This window comes from Delphinapterus leucas, chromosome X (genome assembly GCF_059928025.1).
Source record: "Delphinapterus leucas isolate spDelLeu-1000000601 "Yukka" chromosome X, BTC_Dleu_Yukka2, whole genome shotgun sequence".
NCBI lineage: Eukaryota > Metazoa > Chordata > Mammalia > Artiodactyla > Monodontidae > Delphinapterus > Delphinapterus leucas.
In genome coordinates, this window is record NC_143150.1 from 1,711,667 (window position 1) to 1,724,367 (window position 12,701).

Consider the following 12,701-nt stretch of genomic DNA (forward strand, 5'->3'; position numbering starts at 1 on the left):
CCTCCTTTTCTTTTTAAACAGATTTACTGACCTATAATTCATCTGTCACCCTTGAAGCAAGCCCCCATATACCCCTTAGCAGTCCTCCCGGGTCTGCCCCATATGAATTTTAGGATGAGCTTGTCAGTTTCTGCAAAAAAGCCAGCAAGGGTTTGATAGGGATTGAATTGAATCTGTAAATCAATTGGAGAGTGTTGCCATCTTAACAAGATTCTTTCCATCCATGAGCATGGGATGTAATGATTAACTTTATGTGTATTAATTTCAACTTGGCTAGGCTGTAGTCTGCAGTTATTTAATCAAACTCTCATCTAAGTGTTGCTGTGAAGGAATTTTGTAGGTGTGGTCAACACCGACAATCGGTTGACTTTAAGTAAAGATTACCCTCCATAATGTGGGTGAGTCTTGTCCACTCAACTGAAGGCCTTAAAAGCAAAAACTGAGGTTTCCAGGAGAAATAGATATTCTGCCTCAAGACTGTAATGTAGAAGTCCTGCTTGAGGTTGCAGCTTGCCGACCTGCCCTACAAATTTTAGACTTGCCACCTTGCCAGCCCTCACAATCTCATGAGCTAATTCCTCAAAATAAATCGTGTGTGTGTGTGTGTGTGTGTGTGTGTGTGTGTGTGTGTGTATCCTGTTCTGTTACTCTGGAGAACCCTAACTAAATATTTTTCCATTTATTCAGGTTTTCTTTATTGTCTTTCAATGACATTGTCTAGTTTACAGTGTACAAGTCTTGCATTTCTATTGTTAAATTCATTCCTAAGTATTTTATTCTTTATAATGCTATTGTAAACGAAATTGTTTATTGCTATGGTATAGAAGTACGATTGATTTTTTTTTTTTTTTTTTTTTTTTTTTTTTTTTTTACGATTGATTTTTGTGTAATGATCTTTCATCCTGCAACTTTGCTGAACTCATTTATTAGTTCTAATATATTTTTTAGAAGATTATTAGGATTTTGCACCTACAAGATTATGTCATCTGAGAATAGAGATAGTTTTACTTCTTCCTTTCCAACCTGGACGCCTTTTATTTCGTTGTGTTGCCTAATTGCCCTGGCTACACCCTCCAGTCAACGTTGGATAGAAGCGGTAGCTTTCTTTTTAACTTTATAATTTGAAATTATTTCAGACTTACAAAAAAGCTGTAAGAATAGTACAGAAAGCTCCCATGTACCCTTAACCCACATTCACCAAGAGTTCATATTTTGTTCCATTTGCTTTCTCATTCTCTCTCGCTCTCTCTCCCTCTCACTTGTGGGTGCATATGTGTTTATTATATATAAAAATAATATTTTTATCAACTGTGTCTAAGTAAGCTATCAACTATGTCTAAGTAACTATGTCTGCATACAGCTTACCCCTTTGCCCCTAAATACTTCACTCTGTATTTCATAACCACAGCATAATTACTGTATGATTATTATAGACTCTTACATAACCAAAGTATAACCATCAACATGAGAAATGTTAATGTTAATACGATAACATCATTTTATCTAAGGTCTCATTCGAATTTCACCAATTGTCCTCATGATGTTTTTTCTGATCCAGGATCCAGTCTAGGATCCCACGTGGCATTTGTTCTCATGTCTCTTTGGTTCCCTTTAATCTGGAACATTCCTCTGCTTTTCTTGGCCTTTCATGACATGGACATTTTTGAAGAGTGCAGGCCAGGTGTTTGGCAGAACGTCCTCAGGTTGGATTTGTCTGATGTTTTCTCAGGGTGCGATTTGGGCTGTGTGGTATTGGGAGGCTACCAGGCCCTCTCTGTGCTTCTTATCAGGAGGCAAGTGTTATTGTTTTGTCCCTTCACTGTGATGTTAACTTTAAGCATTTGGTTAAGGTGGTGACTGCCAGTTTCTCAAGTGGACAGTTATTATTTTTCCCTTTGGAACTAAAAAGCAGCTTGTAGGAAGATACTTTGAAACTAGGTAAATATTCTGTTTTTATCAAAATGTTACCAGTCATTGATAATTCTTGCCTAAATCAATGATTACTCTGATGGTTACAAAACAGTGATTCTTCTCCCTCTATGATCCCTCCGACATTCATTCATTGGCATTCTCCTGTCAGGAAGAACTCCTCTGTTCATCTATCTATATATTCATTATCAGTGTGGACTCGGGGATGTGGATTTTATTCGATGGACTGTAATCCATTATTGTTTTTTTGTTTTGTGTTTGTTTTTTTGGCCATGCCACTCATGGTATCTTAGTTCCCAGAAACAGGGATCGAACCCCCATCCCCTGCATTGGAAGATGGATTCTTAACCACTGAACCACCAGGGAAGTCCCTTGGGTAGCTTTTAAAAAAAATTTCCCTTTATGGGAGTTCCCTGGTGGCCTAGTGGTTAGGCTTTCACTGCCGTGGCCCGGGTCCAATCCCTGGTCGGGGAACCGAGATCCCACAAGCCAAGAAGAGCACGGCCAAAAAAGAAAAATCTTTCCTTTTAATATAGCTATGTTATTCATTTGAAATACACTTGGGAGAATTTGTTTGTATTCAGTTTTAGCTTTTCCCCCCCATCCTGTTGATTTTTTTTTTAGTATGTAAAATAGCAACATGTGTCCAGAAGTCAAAACTACATCAGAAGAGACACATCCAGAGGAGCATCACTCCCTCTCGCATCCCTATCACCTGGTTCCCTCCTACCCCTTTAGGTAACCGGTTTCATTAGTTGCCTTCTTTTCCTGTTTTCTTTTAAAATGAGCTTTATTGGGGTATAATTTACAGACAATAAATGACCCCACTTTAAGGGTACAGTTCAATGAGTTTTGACAAATACATACCCCTTTTAACCACCCTCCAGCCAAGATACAGGCCATTTCCATCAGCCCAGAGGCCCCTCTGGGTTCCCTCCGCCCAGCCCCAGGTGGCTGCCCATCTGCTTGCTGTCACCATGAAGATGGTGAGCATCTTTTCACTTGTTTTTTACCGTTTTTTAAAAAAAAATTATTGGAGTATAATTGATTTACAATGTTGTGTTGCTATTGCCATTCTTATTCGTCTTTTGTGACATTGTGTATTCAAATCTTTTGCCTGTTTTTTTGTTTCTCATTCGGCCACATGCACAGGGCATGAAGGATCTTAGTTCCCTGACCGGGGATCGAACCTGTGCCCCCTAGCGGTGGAAGCACAGAGTCCTAACCACTGGACCACCAGGGAAGTCCCTTTTGCCCGTTTTTTAAAATTAGGATGTTTGTCTCATTTTTATTGATTTGCAGGAGTTTACGTGTGTGTGTGTGTGCGTGCGCACACGTGCGCACGTGCATGCAAAACATATCCTGGATACAAGCCCTCTGTCATAAAAATATTTTCTTTTCTCCAAGCCAGTGGCTTGTCTTTTCATTTTCATAATAGTATCTTTTAAAGAGCAAAAGTTTGGATTTTTGATGAAGTCTAATTTATCAGTTTTTCCTTTTATGATTGTTTTTTGTCTCCTGTCTAAGAAAACTTTGCATAGACCAAGGTCACAAAGGTTTTCCCCCATGTTTTATTTATATATAGTTTTAGTTTTAGCTTTTACTTTTAGGTCTACAACCCATGTCAAGTTCATTTTTCTGTGTGGTCTAAGTAAGGCGTATAAGTTTCCTGTGGCTGCTGTAACAAAGTTCCACAAACTGAGTAGCTAAAACAATAGACATTTCTTCTCACCTTATTTTTTTTTTTTTTTTTTTTTTTTTGCGGTACGCGGGCCTCTCACTGCTGTGGCCTCTCCCACCGTGGAGCACAGGCTCCGGACGCGCACGCCCAGCGGTCATGGCTCAAGGGCCCAGCTGCTCCGCAGCATGTGGGATCTTCCCGGACCAGGGCACGAACCCGTGTCCCCTGCATCGGCAGGCGGACTCTCAACCACTGCGCCACCAGGGGAGCCCTCTTCTCACCTTTTAAGACGATAAAAATATTCTGGGAGTAGATAGAGGTGATGGTTGCACAACATTGCGGATATACTCAATGCCACTGAAATGTGCATTTTTAAATGGCTAATGGTTATTTTTATGTTATGTGAATTTTTCCTCAGCTGAAAAAAATTGAAAATAAAAAACAAAATCCCACAGTTAGAGACCACATGTGCCATCTCAGGTTGCATATGTCCCCCACCCCTTGAGGAGTGACAGTGCACTGTGCTCGAAGCCTGGGAACCAGGACTCTCACCTGGTGGTGGTGCTGCAAAATGGGAGGGGCCGGGGGCGGGGGAGTCTGCCACTGTCTGGAAAATTAATTATGCCTTCCCTGGCCGTCCAATGGTTAGGACTTGGCACTTCCACTTCCGGGGCACGGGTTCCATCCCTGGCTGGGGAACTAAGATCCTGCAGGCTGCATGGCACGGCCAAAAAGTTTTAAAAAGATTTAAAACGGAGGAGGCTCTGTATGCACAGATCTGGAGAGACACGTAGGCTACTGGGGGGCGTATTGTTAAGCAATAAACGCGAGTGCTTTGTTGGGGCAACTGGACCCTGAGGGTGAAGAGCTGGCCCCCGCCCCTCCCGCTCATTCTGGGCACTGCCTCTCTGACCTTTCCTCCCTTCCTCGCCTTCCCCTCTCTCCTTCCCTCCCTTCCACCCCACTCACCTCCAGCCTGCCTTCCTGTGTCGACACACCTGCTCTCCTCACCGCCTAGCCCACCCCCACCCCCGGCAAACACTAGTCCCCAGAAGCCTTGGTGAGCACTCACTGGCCTTGGTGACCTCGTGTAGTTCTAGAGCATCAGATAATAGCTGTCCCAGCAGCCCCCAACTTTCCTCTGCAGCCCCCGGACCTCTCCCCTACACTCCACACTCACATGAGTTCAAGGTCCCGAGGAGAGGGCCCCCAGCACGACAGTGCCCTTCCTGGCAGGAGTGCTGGCCTGCACTGGCCTCCAGTGAGGAAGTAGGGAGCCCAAGACTGCCAAGCAGAAAGCTGGCCCTTTCTCAGCCCTTTCTTAGGATAAGGGGCTCCTCCCTTGGGCCCCACCAACCATGGTGTCTTTTCCATCCCTCCAATGGCCACAGGGAAGGGGGTCTCCTCCCCTGACTGCCTCCCTGCCCCCTTGACCCTGACCCCAGACGTCTCCCTTCTTCCCAGCAACTTAGGGCTGTTTCCCTGACAGGACCCAAGATCGGGCCTCAAGGGGCTTGTTTTCCAGAAGCTGCCGGGCCAAAGGCGGCTCCCTCAAATCATGCAGTCTTCTGGTGGCTTCTCAAAGGGGGCAAGAGGGCGTTGGCGCAGGCCAGAGGATCCCCCCGCAGGGTTCCCGGAACCCAACAGAAAGCCCCATCGATTTCCTCAGCATTGTTCCCCACATCCAGGACTTAGGGTCAGGCCTGGCCACCCCTCCCTGCTGTGCCCCAGGTGCCCAGGCCTATTCTACCCTCCTCCCTCCTCCAAGTGACCCTGGATGGCCCCGCCCCAGACACAGGGTAAGGAAGCCCAAGTGACAGCTCCTAGCTGCCAGAGGGGCCTCCCCAGGCCACGGCTGAACAGGACAGAGGGCCCTGCCACAGAGGAGGGCACAAGAGCCTGTGCACCCAGCAAAGCCCACCACCAGCGTCAGATCTGCACACTGGCCAGGGAGGTGGGGCCGGACCCAGAGCGGAGACGCTCCCTGCTGGCTGGGGTCTGTCCCCTGTCCCCTCTGCCAGGTCTCAGGCAAGGGGAATAAGGGGGGAGCAGGGGTGGCGAGCTTACCTTCCTCAGCCTCCTGGAGCTGGGCGCAGGGGAACCAGGGGAGCTGGCCGCCAAGGCGGGGCAGGAAGCAGGAGCACACATCCCCAAGACAAGTTCCCCCCTTGGGGCCGTGACAGCGACCAGCCCCAGGGCAGCCTGAGCAGAGCTGGCCGTGGGTGGGGTGGGCAAGCAGTGAGCACAGGGCATCCACAGTGGCCTTCCCGTGTCCAGTCTGGGGAGAGATGCTGTGACAGGGACACAGGGTGGCTGGGAGCCACAGGACAGCCGTGTCCCTTATGGAACGGGCAGCTAGGAGACACAAAGGAGCCCAAAGTCCTGGGCGGGAAGCACGGGGAGGAATGCCCTTCCTACCCATGTAGGTGCCGCAGTGGGGACGAGCTGGGCCTGCTGAGGCCCCAGTGGATCCCAGATATCCCTCCCACCCTCCCACCCTCCCACCCCTGCCAAACACACGCTTTCTTGCAAGACACAGAGAGCAGAGATATTGTATAATTCCATTTATGTGAAACTTCCAGAACAGGCAAATCCATACAGACAGAAAGTAAACTAGGGGATGCGAGGGGCTGGGGGTCAGCTGCTAATGGACGTGGGGTCTCCTTTCGGGGTGATTCACAACACTATGAATGTACTAAGTACCCCTGGATGGTACACTTTCAAATGGTCACAACGGTGAATTTTATGCTATGTGAATTTTAGCTCAATAAAAAAAAAAAACTTTAAAATAAAACGCACAACAGGTGCTCTAGCTCTGACGTGTGTATCTCTGTCGTAAAAGAAAAAGGCGGTAAACACAGCACCAGGGGCAGGGGCTGAGCAGGCCCCGTCACGTCTCGGGAGCAGGGAGCCGGGCGCCTGGAATCCTGGGGCCGCAGGCAGGGCGCCGCAGGGAGCCGGAGGGGCTGGGGCTGCGCTGCTGCCACATCACCGGATCTGGTGCAGGACGAGGGGACAGAGAAGGAAAGGTGAGCTGAGCAGGGCCGGGCGGGCCTCCCGCCGGGCAGCCAGGCCAGCTCCCACCCAGTGCTCGAGGGCTTCTGTACCGTGTACTTGTCCCACTTCTTCTCAGGGTCGTAGGGCTCCCAGCGGCTGGCGGGGAAGATGTGCTTGTTCTTCTCGTACCAGCTCCGCAGCACCACCTTGCCCGCGTGCGACTGAGGACGGGAGAAGGGCCGGGCGCTGCGGCTCAGGGCTCAGGGCCACGTGGCTGGACCCCTCCTACCCGCGCAGTGCCCCAGCCCACCGTACCTCATCCTTCTCCACGGTGGCATCACTGAGCAGCCGCACGTCATCGTGAACGTCGAAATTGAAGAGGGGCCCTGCAGGGACAAGGAGACAAGAGGCCAGGCCCCATCAGCTGACGCCCCGCGACACGGGCAAGCGGCCGGGGGGCGGCGCCAGGCGCACTCACCGCTCTTCCCTCGCGCCTTGGTGACGATGAAGTCATAGAAGCTGTGGTGCTACGAGCAGAGGGCAGGAAGGCGACGGCAGGTGAGCCGCCTCGGCCGCCTGCAAGCCGGGCTCCGGCCCTGCCCACCCGAGCCGAAGACCCAGGGCAGGCGGGGCCCCCCTCGAAGCCCCCAGGTGTGCCACGGGCCGAGACCCTCCCCGCAGCCCCCAGAGAAGGGACTCACGTGGGGTATGATTAGGTCCTCCTTGATGTACATGAGCTGCTCCACCCCTGCCGACCTGAGGGAGAAAGGACCAGATAGCAGGTGGCCAAGGACACCGGGGCACCAGAGCCAGGAGGCAGAGGCCCGCGATGCTGGAAGGGGGATGGGAAAGGGGGCACGGCCCCCTTCTCAGGAGCACGGCGCCCGGCGTGCCGCGAGCGGCAGCTGCCACCTGGGGTCCCGAGCGCCAGGGCTGAGGCTGCAGACTCCGGTGCACCCCGTTGCACGCCCGCGTAGCCCCACCTGAGCTCGCTGAAGTCTTTGCGCAGGATCTCGAGGGCCTTCTGCAGGAACTGCTGCATCGTGTTGCCCTTTTTCATCTGTGTGAGTGACCCAAGAAGAGGCAAGAGGGAAACCGTGCGGGGAAACCAACCGAGGAGCTGGGAAGGGAGGACGGAAGCCCGGAACCCTCCTCCCTGCTCCCCCCGAACCCCCAGGGGCCACCCGTACCAAGGGATTGACAGCTCCTTCCCACCGAGGCCAAAGGAGGCTGGGCCCGAGGGGCGAGGGGCATGGGGCATGGGGCGCAGGCCCCGCAGCGTCACCTTGACTGTACGCCGGTGCCCAGAGCCATCCCAGTAACTGAAGGTGATCTCGATCTCCTCGCCTACAAAACAGAATTGCCGCTTGGCCTCCAGACCCCGGTGTCCCCACTCCCTGCCAGCTCCCTGGGGCTCGGGGCGCTGCCCAGAGCAGTGCTGGCAGGAGCACGGGTGCGGCTCCCAGCCCCGGGCCACGCACATCCCGCTCCGGGAGCCTCACTCTTGATCTTCTCCTGCTTGGCTTCCCACTCCTGCCGCAGCTCCTCCCGGAGCCGATTCTCCTCCTCCTGGAAGAGAAAGAGGCAAAGGAGGGAGGCCCAGGGCTGCCCAGGGGGCACGCAGGGCCCCACTTCCTGAGCAAAAAAGCCTCCGCCAGGGCCGGGGTCAGGCCGCCTTTACCTCCCGGTCTCGGTCAGGCAAGAAGCTCGTGTCCACATCTGGGTTCTTCCCCAGTTTCCTCTTCTTTGTGGTGATCTCTGGAGCAAAAGGAAACACAAGAGTCAGCGGCACGATGGCCCTTGCCTCCGGGGCACCCCAGACCTTTGTCACCCAGGCCTCAGCTCAAATGCAACCTCCTTGGAGGCTTCTTGGACTGTCCTGGCCGGGACGCACAGCCCTCTTCACAGCACCTATGGAAACCTTTATGAGAGGCGCCCTTGCCAAGGGGCCTTCACCTTGGTCTCCACTGCCAGCAGCTGAACAGGAGGCTGGTACCAAATTGTTGCCCCATCAGCTGTGACCTGGAGTGCCTCGGGGGACTTAAGGCCTCAGTGCCGGTGCCAGAGGGAGAGAAGGTCCTTTGCACCAGAGGAGCAGGACATCCACATCTGACGTCTCATCCACTTTTCACGACAGCCTCAAAAGGTTACGACATTCCTTTTTACCAGGAGACGAAGCTGAAGCCCAAAGTCCTATGGTTGCTACTATCAGAACCCGCGGGGAGGAGGGAAGGAGAGGCCCCACTTGGGCTCAGGCCAGGCCTGACACCTTGGACTCTGCAACTCACTTTCCCCAATTAGGGCACAAATGAACGAGAACAGTGATTCTTTAACTTGCTGGTCTCGGCGCCCTGGACAGTCTTACAAGTCACCAAGGACCCCAGAGAGCTCTTGTCCCTGGGAGTTGTAACCATCGACAGTCACCAAATTGAAAATTAAATCTGGGAAGTGCCAAAGACTCGAGAACATGAAAGCATGCATTCTATCAGCTGTCGGAGGGAGGACGGCATACCATGTCACGTGACCTCTGGAAAAATCCACTGCACGCTCATGAAAGAACAAGAGTGCAAAAGGCCAAGAACGTCTTAGCACAATTATGAAAATGGTTTTGACCTCGCAGACCTCTCGAAAGGGTCTCGGAGACCCCCAGGGGTCCCTGGAGCACTCTTTGAGAACCGCCGACCTAGAAGACAAGCCCATACTCCAGGGCAGGGGTTCCAGCGCCTGGACAAGTCACAAAAATTCCACACCAACTACCCATGGCCGGGCCCCGGAAACCAAACCTCCAGGGGGAGGGAAGCACCCACAAAGCCCCAGTGACACACAGTGAGGTTGAAAGCCTCCCCCCAGGCCCGTGCTGTCCCAAAGGCGGCCTCTGCCATACAGATGGGCAGCTCACACCAAACGCAACTGGCCTGCCCGTGGGAATATTTTAGACACAGCAAATGTTACTCAACAGTAGTGAGACTGCCCCAGGGGTTTCCCCCCCGGGGGGCGGGCAGGCTCTTCCTCCTGACAGCACTGGCCGCTCCCCTCAAAGCTGTCCCAGTGCCATCCCCTGCCTTGGTTCCCCAACACGGATCCCAGGCCACCACATCCTGGCCATCACGCTTTCTAACCCAGACCAGGCCTGTGCTGCATCCTCCCCGGTCCTCACATGTGTCCACTTCTGCCCGCTCTGCTTCTGGGCACACTCATCTCTTGACTCTACATGCTTCTCCACCCGCCTCTCTCTGGGTGCTAATGAGATTCCCCTCACCCTGAAGGCCCAACTCAATTTTCCCCCCTCCCTTGGCCCCAGCGAGACACACGCTTCCCCGTGTGTCTCCCACCAGGACAGGGACGGCACCCAGCTTCTGTCCGTCTGCCTCGGCCCTGGCCCGGCCGTGAGCGGGTGCCCAGCACACAGGGGCCCCATGGTGACCTCAGCTTTCCTGAGTCGTTCCTGTGGCCCCTTGTTCCCTTGGGCAAAGCCTGCACTGTCCAGTGAGCAGCCGCTTAGTTTCTGCGGTTGGGTCAATTTATACTGAAATTATTCAAACAGAATTAAGTTTGGTGCCCAGCCACACGAGCCCCACACAGCTGCCCAGGGACCGCACAGCTGGTTCCCACTCAATCGGCCACCAAAAGCGAGCCCCCCACTCAACTTTGCCACGGTGAAGACTTGGCCCTTTCCCTCCTGCCCCAACTTGTGAGGTCCGGGACCCCGAATGCGGCGGGCAGTCAAGGCTGTTGGCAGAGGTGCTTCTTCACTTGCGAGCTGGACGCCAGGACAGAGCTCTGCCAGCGGGACCTGCCCCCACCTTCCCTCTCCAGCTCATCATCGTCCATGGTCGCCTCCTCCTCCTCGTCGCCTGCCTCGTCCTCTTCCTCCAGGGTGAAGGACAGGCTGGAGATCTTCCGCTTGGCCTCCTTCTTGCGCTCCTTCTCTCGCAGCTTCTCCAGCTTCCTGCCGAGGCATGGGTGGCCGTCACGCATGTTCCCACCCCCCGAGGCCCCTTACCCGACCCAGAGCCACCTGTGTGCTCAGTGCGGGTCCCACTCCGCGCAGGCCCAGAGGAGTCCTGCTGGCCCGGGGCACTTCAAGTTCACGGGCAGGCAGGGCTCTGATGATGAAAAAGGGTCCCCCCTCCCCTTCCACGTGCAGGACCAGCCTGACCCGCCCCCAAGCACGAGCTCCATCCAGAGGGGAAGGCCGCTGGCTGGGAGGAGACGACCCACAGCTGCAGCTCCTTCGACTGCTCCTTCTTGGCCAGCTGCTTCTCCCGCTCCTTCACCAGGGCCTCCTGCTTAGCCTTCATGTCGTTCAGGGTCACAAGACCTGCGAGGTGAGGAGACGCGGGGGCAAGAGACGGTCACCCAGAGTCAGCCATGCAGCCGGCCTCAGCCCGGGAGTGGGGACACAAGCGCTTTGCTCACCCACGGTGCTGGACTTGAGCTCCGCCTCCACGGCGTCATAGTGCGCAGAAAACTTCTTGTCAATGTTGGATTTCATTATGTTCTCCTGTCCGGGAGGGAAAGCAGCAGTGAGGGCCACCTGCCACCCCACCATGCAAGTGGGGACCTGGGTTCTAGTCCCAGGTGTGTCCCTAGACTCACTATGATGTGACCTTGGGAAAGACATGTCCCCTTCCCTTGACTGATGGAAGGTTCCACGGGGCTGTGAGAGGCTCTTCCAGTGCCGAGGGAACCAAGTGGGGTTGTTTCCCCGTGCCATCTGTGCTGCTCCGGGCCCTCCACAGGTCCCACTGGGAACCAGAGCTCACTCAGTGGTTGGTGTTCTTCACGCCCAGCTCTTAAGCTGAAGCTCTGGAGACCCAAGGCAAGGAGTGCTAGGAGGGAGCAGAGAGTGGCTGGCGGCCTGGTCCCTCACCGAGCAATGCTGCTCCCTCCTGGCCCCAGATGTTGCCAACAGCTTCCCACGAGGCCTCCTCACTCCAGCCCAGTCCCATCCCACTTGGTACCAAGTAGGTCCCTCTCTGGCCAGCAGCCTCCACAGGAGGTGGCCAGCAGAGAAATGTACCTCCGTCCCGCCACTGAGTTCGTACTGAGACAGTGGGGCTGGGGCACAAGTGTAAACCGAGGCAGCACCGGGCCTCAGCATGCAGCCACTTCCTTGGGCCCGGCTGCCACAGTACCTAAGGCCTGCCCTCCCCTTGCGCCGAGTCCCTGCTCTTCCACCGACTCTCCCCCAAAGGCCTAAGTGGAGGGCTCCTTCCTCCCTGACGGCCCACTGCCATTGGCCACTCACTGAAGCCCTTAGTGAACCGCGAGCACCCCAGACCTTCCTGCCTGCCTCTGTCCCATGAAAAGGGCTCCAGAATGAGTCCGGTGGATTGGCTGGGGCCCACCCTTCCTGATATCCATTGGATCTGGGCCTGACTCTCAGGGCTGAAGGGCCAGAGAAAGAATGCTCTGTGCCCTCGAGGATCGCCCCAATGCCAAAAATGTAACCATTGAGTGTGGCTCCTTCCTGCTGGAGGCTTGTCACAGCCCACCTCCTCTCAGCCTTCTGCGCCCATTTTACAGATGAGCAGACTGTCGCCGGCTCATTTCCGCCCCTTGCTAGAGATCTGCGAGCAAGGGTCCCACCCCCACTCGCTGCCCGCGCTCTGCTCCCGCTCCCCGGGGCCCCGCGCGACCCCGGGGCGGCGGGAGCAGAGCACGGGCGGCGGGCCGCGCGCATGCGCCGAGGCGCCCCGGCCCGGCCCGCACCTCCGCGATTCTCTGCTTCATCTGCTCCATCTGCTCGCGCTGCTTCTCCCGCTTCTTCATCAGGTGCATGGCGCGGCCCGCCTCGCTCGCGGCACCCTTGTACTGAGCCATGGCGGCGGCGACAGCGACAGCGGTCCGGCCGAGTCTCACGGGCTGCAACGGCTGTGGAGGCGGCCGTGCAGTCAACTGACCCCAGCGCCGTGACGTCGCTACCGGGGAACTCGCTGCCACCGCGCCCCGCCCCCGGCACGTGACTGCGTGCCGCCCAGCTCCGCCCCGCTAGCGGCCCCGCCCCGCCGGCCGCCGGAAGCTGGACGCCGCGGTCCCTCTCTTTATAGGTTCCCCATCAGTTCCTCAACAATAACCGCCGGCACGAGGC

At 54.9% G+C, this 12,701-nt stretch overlaps 1 protein-coding gene across 7 annotated transcripts; it reads right to left on the bottom strand.

The window, feature by feature from the left end:
* Positions 1 to 6,159: 6,159 nt before the first annotated feature.
* On the bottom strand, positions 6,160 to 12,543 carry FAM50A (family with sequence similarity 50 member A). 7 transcript variants are annotated; one of them, XM_022566612.2, is made up of 13 exons: positions 12,323 to 12,543; positions 11,027 to 11,111; positions 10,829 to 10,928; positions 10,411 to 10,556; positions 8,289 to 8,365; positions 8,089 to 8,176; positions 7,893 to 7,954; positions 7,591 to 7,667; positions 7,309 to 7,363; positions 7,086 to 7,134; positions 6,923 to 6,993; positions 6,718 to 6,828; positions 6,494 to 6,607 (listed from the first exon to the last, which is right to left on the bottom strand). In XM_022566612.2, exons 1-13 carry the CDS (start codon positions 12,431 to 12,433, stop codon positions 6,599 to 6,601), a joined length of 1,041 nt encoding a protein of 346 aa, XP_022422320.1. In that variant the 5' UTR covers positions 12,434 to 12,543; the 3' UTR covers positions 6,494 to 6,598. The 7 variants fall into 7 exon arrangements, with proteins under 7 accessions (XP_089760073.1, XP_089760072.1, XP_089760070.1 ...); XM_022566613.2 differs by having other exon boundaries at positions 8,110 to 8,176; positions 12,323 to 12,542; XM_089903947.1 differs by lacking the exon at positions 7,086 to 7,134 and having other exon boundaries at positions 6,160 to 6,607; positions 8,110 to 8,176.
* Between the last annotated feature and the right edge of the window lie 158 nt (positions 12,544 to 12,701).

Excerpts from the sequence above, each read along its gene's own strand:
- FAM50A (XM_089903943.1), bottom strand. The coding sequence starts at position 12,433 with ATGGCTCAGTACAAGGGTGCCGCGAGCGAGGCGGGCCGCGCCATGCAC. Across the intron at positions 11,112-12,322 it reads TGAAGCAGAGAATCGCGGAG|GAGAACATAATGAAATCCAA; the intron begins GTGCGGGCCGGG and ends CCTCCCGGACAG. Across the intron at positions 7,955-8,088 it reads TGAGGCTCCCGGAGCGGGAT|GCGAGGAGATCGAGATCACC; the intron begins GTGCGTGGCCCG and ends TCTGTTTTGTAG.